Here is an 8,017-nt window from a genome sequence, read left to right on the forward strand (position 1 = left end):
GTGTTTTGTTTCTTTCTTTCTTACTACTATTGTACATCAGTAAAGTGCAGGAGCCCATTTTTCCAACTAGATAAAAGTCTAATACAACCCAAGAAAACAGCTTAGCCATGAATCACACTTTGTAATATCTGTGTTTGGATATTACAAAGTGATTTTATTAAACAAAATGGCCTATTAAGGTTAAATATGAGCTAAATATGATATTGTAGTCCATTCGTAAGAGTGTTTTGAAGTGCTTATTTTACTAGGTGACCTCTGTGAGGCAAACATACAAAATGCTGTATGCTATCTGTGAGGCTCATATGCAATTTCTTAAATCCAAATCAAATCAAAACAAAGCTTTTTTTTATGCAATGAAAGGTTCATTAAAACAATGTAAATATACATTTCAAAACAATTCATGGCAACAGTTGCCAAGTCATGATGATGTCATGGGCTCCATTCCCCAAATTCCTCAGTTAGGTTTGATTTTGTGATCTGAACACTTCAAGACAAACTGCAGACAAAAAAAACTAAGAAAAGCAGTCACAAAACTCAAGATGAGTGAAGAAGGCCAGCTGCCATACAAGTCGAGCTCAGTGTATAATGAACTCCGTTTGGAGGGACAATTTTGTGATGCAATCATCAAAGTGGAGGATGTTGAATTTCCGGTCCACAGGATCATCCTATGTAACTGTACGCCGTACTTCAGGTGAGTTGCTTACCTGATAATGTGAAGGACAGTTGACTGATTTATACCTGTGAAAAATGTAATTCATGGTCTTAGTTGGTGAAACAGTGCCAACCAAAAGGAACAGGTTGAATCATAAAACTTTTCTGATAGAAAGACTTTGTCACGGTCAACTGACAGATACACCCAAAACATAATGCAAACATTTGCAGATTTCATCATCACCTTCACAGAGCTCCAGATTCCACTTCAGTAAATGTGCCATTTAAAAAGCACTGTGAATCACTTGGTGATTGTGTGAAGTCTAATTGAAGTGTTTTATTAAGTTACATTAATATCTTCCCCACTGTTATTGAGACAGTAAGACACACCAGACTTCCTGATACTAAAAAGGTTGAACTGTGTTATACAGTTATACGCTGAGCAAAAGTTTTGAGTTGCCTCTCATTTTTTTATATTTTGCTTTGAAACAGATGATTTTTTAAAAGTCTACTTGAGCAATAGTGTTTTTTTGAAGACTTATAAAGGTTTCGTTTGGACGATTTTCACACTTTTTAGTCCAGTGCTTGTACCCGATCATTTTCAGAGGAATGGTTTCCTCATCCTCATCAGAAATGGTTTCATGGTTCATGTAAAACCTGTTAAAACCAATAAATAAATGTTAAGAAAAAAGAAAAGAAAAGAAATGGTTGTGGAAGGGAAACCGAGACTGTAATTAAGCAACATGCACTGGAACTTCCATAAGGAAAGGAAACAGACTGAGGTATGCCAAATTACGCAATAACTAGACTAAATATCAGGGTAAACTGGCCCTATGGAGTTGATTTCAATATTTGTCATAGAGGTACAACAGTGAGTGTTTAGAGTTAACTTTAAAGCACGGTGGAGGCTCTGTCATGGTGTGGGACTGCATTGTGTTTGGCAATAGCTTCATAAACATGCTGCCAATGTAATAAAGACATTGAAAACCCAACAATCAAGTGCACTAAACATGTACAAACTCTGTTTTGGAGTTACTTGGAGTACTTGTGCATGACATAGTTTATTATCTTGTTGCCTCCACACCTTTTAATATTCTCTACTCTGTCTCCATCTCTACCCTCAGGGCTCTTTTCACCCACTGCAGCGACCCAGACAAACAGGTCTTCAACATACCTGGCTTGTCTTCTGAGATGATGGCACTCATCATTAACTTTGCATACACCGGCTCAGTTTCCATAACGGGGGAAAATGTAGTGGAACTTCTCATGGCAGCTGATCAATTCAATGCAATGGACATTGTGAAACTCTGCTCTGACTTCCTCGGGGAGCAACTGTGCCCAGAGAACTGCGTTGGCATTTGGCAGTTCACAAAAGTATGCTTATCACCCGAACTACGCACCAAGGCCTACCACTACATCATCAGTAACTTTGAGCAGGTTGTTCTTGAGGAGGAGTTCCTGCAGCTAACTGTGGAGGAACTTGCTGACATCCTTGATAGAGAGGACCTCAATGTGCAGTTGGAGACCACTGTGTATGAAGCGCTTACAAAGTGGATTAGCCATGTACCTGTACAACGGAAACAACACCTCACCGCTCTGTTGTCCAAGGTCTATAAACTTTCATTACTACATTTAGTTTGGACTTAAATCTTCAGCATTTAAGTCATAGATTGAGTCGATCCATCTGGGTATAAGGATGCTTTAATATCTTGAGATGTTGCTCTTTTCAGGTGTAGCCAAACCACATTTAAGAAATTCTCTTCAAGAGCATTAAAACCGTATCAGATCTCTACACACATACTATAGAATAAATTATATTTATTAAGTATAGTTGCTAGGGCTATGACTAAAAACTGTCCCTGTTGACGAAAAGGCTAATGGTGTCTGACTTTGGTCGCTCTCTTGCTAGCAATAAGAAAATTAAACAACATTAGGAGCATTATCCTAAAGAAGCTTGAGTTTACTAAAACTGATGTAGTTGAAATTCATAGTCACATTCTCTTCTGTCATCTCTCTATAGGTCCGACTGGGATTGATGACGTCAGACTACCTAAAGGACAATGTGCTGTCTAGTGAGCTGGTGGAGGCCAATTCTGAGTGCCTGTCCATGATAAGTAATGCCATCTTAGACATACATGATCTAGGAAGCAGACCCTTCATGTCTGCCTTGTATCACCCTCTTGCTCGTCCCCGCCTGCCTCATTCCATCCTGCTGGCCATTGGGGGGTGGAGTGGTGGTGAGCCAACTAACGGCATCGAGGCCTACGATTGCCGGGCTAACCGCTGGGTCAACGTAACGAACAACCTCGAGTGTCCTCGTGCTTATCATGGAGCCGCCTTCCTCAACGGGTACGTCTACTCCGTTGGTGGCTTCGACGGGGTGGAGCATTTCAACAGCGTCCGTAGGTTTGACCTGACCACTCACGCCTGGAATGAGGTGGCGCCCATGCACTCCCGCCGCTGCTATGTGAGCGTGACTGTGTTGAACGGGTTCATCTATGCCCTGGGAGGCCACGACGGGCATGTACGACTCAGCAGTGCAGAGCGCTATCAACCTGAAATCAACCAGTGGAGTCTTATTGCACCGATGCACGAACAGAGGAGCCACGCCAGCTGCACAACACTTAACAACCGGGTGGGTGAAGTAAAACAGTAGCAGAGAAATAGAGTAGGGTCTAAGGCACACAGGCCTAGAGACCTGTCAGAAACCTTTGGTAACAACCAGTTGCTAGGGGAAAATGTGTACTCCTCAGCTGGTTAGGCAGTGGTTGTATGAAAGACTCTACAGATTTCTACAGCAAATAGTTTGAGTATTTGCAGTAAGTCAGAGTACTCCATGCAAACCTCAACAGTCTGCTTACGACCAAAGGAAACACAAGGAGGCTTGTGGTGCAAAACCTTCCTGGTTACAATTTCACAGTAGTGACAGCCATCAACCTCCAGCAACCACTTGCCAACCAGTCAGGGAATACACATTTTTACAGTGAAGCGAGGTGCAAGATAGGTCACAAACTGGTTTCTATGTTCATGTTTTCAAATTTAAAAGTATAGTTTAAAAAGTTGAAAAATATACTAATATATATCTATTTTGTTTCTAACTGATCACAAGTGCATCTTTGCATTTATGTACAGTACTTTAGTTGAGTTGACTTGTCAACTAAAATATAACAGATATTAAAAAAATTGTAAAACACACACATTTGTTAATTGTCATATTTTTCAGTTGGACACTTGGGTACTGAGTATCGGTCTTACTTCACAAATGATGTGGAAACATTTCACTTACAGGTAACATTGTTTCCAACTGAAATCTAAGAAATGTAAAAATTTTTAATGTCCCTTTTTTGTTTTCAGATTTACATTTGTGGTGGACTCAATGGCAACGAGTGTCTGCAGACAGCTGAATATTACAACCCAGAGAGCAACCAGTGGACGATGATCAGTCCCATGAACAGCCGCCGCAGCGGGATAGGTGTCATTGCATATGCGGATCATGTCTTTGCAGTAAGACCACAAAGTAGTGCTGACACTCACGTAACATACAAATCAAATCTGTAATGTGCTTTGATCAGCAAGGTTTAACACAGATTTGGCTGACACAGAATTTGGCTAACTTTGTTTTGTATTTATCAATGATCAGATTCCTATCCTGACCACAGGTTCAGAGAAGGCATTCTTACTCATTCTATGTATTAATTTAACTGATTAGTGATGTCTCTGCCTCTCTTTTTTTTTTCATGTGCCTCATTCCCAAAATGTTGTGTCTTTGATGATTTCACATTTCACTCAGTACAACAGAAATACTTATTCAAAACCAACATTGTCATCCTCATCGTTCCATAGAGGACATATGTTAGAGACAATTTCAAACTTATCCTGCAATACCTTTAGAAAAATGAGGGAATAAGCCAAGTGATTAGAACTCATCCTCTGGGGACGGTAGGCATTTTAGCTGTAAATTTATCTTGCTATTTGCCTTAAAACCACTTATTTAGTTGTTTTGCAGCTGCACCCTTTGGTAAAAAGCAAAGATTTTAGTCTCACCTTCTGAGACACACTTCTTTATTTAGCTAGCTACCGTTTAGTATTTATTTTCTATTCAGACTAAGTCTCTATTCAAAAAAAGGAAAAGTTATCATCAGCAGAATGCAGTGACCTTACCCTGGTGCTGACCTCAGGGTCTTTGATCAGGCTTATAGGCACCAAGGCCTGTCAGGGCTACTTTAATCTGTTATAGGAAGAAAGGACTGGAACTCAATGTTCCTTTTTGGACTAAAGGCAAAAGAGCTGTGAAGACATTTATACTGAAAACACAAATACTTTTTGTCGAGGGCTATTCATCTTTGTTGATAATAGCGTGGTGTAATAGACAACAGCACTTTAATAGCTGTAGTTGAGGCTTGAGTGAAAAAAGGTCTCATACAGACTTCCACAAGAGCTGGCTTCTACTTTATTTTACTTTCTCCTTTTAATTCAGAAGTCATTTTCACACACCACTGCACCCTGATCTTTTCTAGACATTCCCAACAAATGCGGGCCTGTGAAAATGCAAATACTGGGACGTTAATGGGCCTTTTTTAAACAACTTTTATGTGTAAACTCCATATAACAGCATGAGAATATGTCAGGTAGCTGTTCGCTTTATCCAGGTAAAACCCTAAACCAATCAGAGTATTTCCAGTAGTCAGATCACACCTAAGGTAAACAATTTCCTTGTATCTGCTACATATTAAGGGCAACTTTGGACAATATTGCAACTTAATTCTTCCGTCACTTTCTGGAGTATCTGTGCAAAAGCAGCTAAAGACATATAGCAGGTGCATTTTCTTACAGGGGTACGGTGAAGCTGGTTACACTTACATTCAATCATTTGAGCCACGTATTTACTTTTAGGTTGGTGGCTTCGATGGAAACAACTATCTGCGCACCGCTGAGGCTTACAACCCGCATACCAACACGTGGAACCTCGTGTTCTCTATGCTGACCCCCCGCAGCAACTTTGGCATTGAGGTAATTGATGATCGCCTCTTTGTCGTCGGGGGTTTCAACGGCTTCACCACCACTTCGGACGTCGAGTACTACACCGCTTTAACCAATGAGTGGTATGAGGCGTGCGACATGGATATTTTCCGCACAGACTTGAGCTGCTGTGTGATGTCCGGACTTTCCAACCTGACTGAGTACACCTTTCCTCGTGACTTCCTGCCAGTTGAAAATGTTCTACAATTAGCAATGGAGTCAGCAGAGTCCACGTAAAATCTTTAAAGTGCAGTACTGCCATGTGTCAACATGTGAGTCTCCAACATGAAGGACTGAAATAAATCTTTAGAGCATTAAACTGCTGGTGAACTGGACATTTTATGTATGTATCTCAAAAACTTTCAGTAGGAGAGCCTGCACTGTAGATACTGGGTTTTATTAAGAGAATGCAATTGCAACAATAACAAATTGAAAAGATTTTTTCATTCCCTGTAATGTATGGCTGCTGAGCAGCCATACCAGACATGCACACAGGGTGACCAGATCACAATAAGCCGCATGTCGGACTTTTCAACTCTTGCTAGGTAAACACCATAAGAATAAAGGGAAGTTTTCACTCTCCCTTGTTATTTCAGCTGCGGTTCTGTCTGGTAACAGTCTATAGGTTTGAGTAAGGATGTATCCAATATTTTACAGTTGTACTAGCCAATACCCAATAAAGCAATTCTTACTTTTATACTAAACTAGTCAGTCTCAGCTTAGTCAATTTACTCTTTCACAGTAGAGCCTATTTTCTGAATAGTCTTCTGTCTAAACTCAAGATTAAAAAAAAAAAAAAATCTTAAAATTAACTAAAAGCGAGGCTGTCTCTGCACTGCACAAACCAAACACAAAATGTCGGCATGTTAGCCAATATTATCGTGCACCCTTAATTATAACACTGGGCTAACCTGGCCAAATTACAAACAAAAATCAATCACAACCAACATGGACTGTAGTAGCCGTGGAACGAGAGAGGAAGTCCTTTCCTATAGTCCATCTGACCATATTGGCTTTACTGGCCAATAAAAGCAGTCCACTCAGCCATGCTCTTCTTGTAAGATGATGTGAGATCTCTCTCATGGATTTTGTCCAAGAGAACCTCCGTCTGTATGACGGAAAGCAGAGTGGCTACACACTTTGGGTATGTAAAGTGAAGGGTGTAATAGTAGGCCATAAGGTATAAAGCACCCTCTGTAACCAAGTCTTTTGGAAATGTGGTTATTGGCACATCTCCTACCGCTAGGATGCAGTTGGATGGACTCACAATCAGGACTGGGCAGGAGAGAGGACGTTTCATCAGATAGGTATTAGGGTCTTCTTGGTCCTTTAACACATAACACAGACATACTTTTGTAAGGATGATGCACTTTTGTTTCAAACACATAACTAAAGCTAAATTACAACAAAAGTTGAGGTTCTGAGAAAACACATCTGAAATTGCTACTTTTAATTATTCTCGATGGAATTACTGTTCACATCTGTCTAGCCTTCCTGAAAAACAGAAAACCAAGGCTACATTTAATTAGGTATCATTGAGGTGATAAAAATGTGCTACCACGTAATGCATCCATTTTTGTATTTACTGGTCACAGAGATCTAACCTGTGAGAACCCTCATTCCAAAAATGTGTTTTAGGTGCCTTTTGAAGGCTTAGAACATATAATATGTGAATATAAAATACTTTGGCACTCATCAGAAGCATTTTTTAATACTGTTGTCCCAAAAAGAACAAAAACAAAAAACAACTACTACATTTTACACAACTCACCTCAAGGACATGCACCAGAGCCTCACTCGCATCCCGTGCCCTCTTTGGAGGAGCAGAGGTGGATGGGAACAGTGATGGCAGCACATGTAGGATCTCAAGAGCCTGTTCAGCTATACAGAAAAAAGAATCATCATCTCATTACCACACTTAAACAAAATCCTCAAGATCACAAAAAACAAAACAACAACAACAAATATTTGGCCAGTGACAACCATCGTGGATTGAAAAGGTGAACAACAAGACACTAGCACATGAAAGTTAAAGCTGTAATCCATAGTTTAAGCTTGTCACAGTAACCTAAAAAAATGCTAAATGGTGTAGATAATTGTTGTATACTGTGTTTACAGTAGGCTAATATGACTTGTGCTTTCTGGTGCCGAAACCAGTTTGAGGAGGGACTAATGGGGTTTGGCTGAGGTCTAGTGGTATCAAACAGACGGACAGCCAGGAGGTCGACTGAGTGATGGGCCCCGAAATAGGAGGTAAGCACCACCTGTTGATTTAAAATAATGTCCAAAGGTGCTAAATTGGAATGTAAGGTAAATTAAATGTTCACTCAGATGAGCTTCTGGTTTG

General features: G+C 40.2%; 1 protein-coding gene across 1 annotated transcript; it reads left to right on the forward strand.

Annotated features, from left to right (window-relative positions):
- The first annotated feature begins 469 nt into the window (after nt 1–469).
- Nucleotides 470–5,907, forward strand: LOC146656695 (kelch-like protein 10). Its single transcript, XM_085424459.1, has 5 exons — nt 470–691; nt 1,776–2,259; nt 2,672–3,286; nt 4,006–4,155; nt 5,545–5,907. The coding sequence occupies exons 1-5, from the start codon at nt 540–542 to the stop codon at nt 5,905–5,907; spliced, it is 1,764 nt and encodes a 587-aa protein (XP_085280585.1). The 5' UTR covers nt 470–539.
- Nucleotides 5,908–8,017: the final 2,110 nt, after the last annotated feature.

This window comes from Rhamphochromis longiceps, linkage group LG12, assembly GCF_057381845.1.
Source record: "Rhamphochromis longiceps isolate RC_006_pf linkage group LG12, R_longiceps_female_GT1.1, whole genome shotgun sequence".
Taxonomy (NCBI): Eukaryota; Metazoa; Chordata; class Actinopteri; order Cichliformes; family Cichlidae; genus Rhamphochromis; species Rhamphochromis longiceps.

What these genes read in the sequence shown, in the direction of transcription:
- LOC146656695 (XM_085424459.1), top strand. Translation starts at nt 540, where the DNA reads ATGAGTGAAGAAGGCCAGCTGCCATACAAGTCGAGCTCAGTGTATAAT. An exon ending in AACTGTACGCCGTACTTCAG is followed by an intron (nt 692 to 1,775) that starts GTGAGTTGCTTA and finishes CTCTACCCTCAG; the next exon opens with GGCTCTTTTCACCCACTGCA. An exon ending in TCACCGCTCTGTTGTCCAAG is followed by an intron (nt 2,260 to 2,671) that starts GTCTATAAACTT and finishes ATCTCTCTATAG; the next exon opens with GTCCGACTGGGATTGATGAC.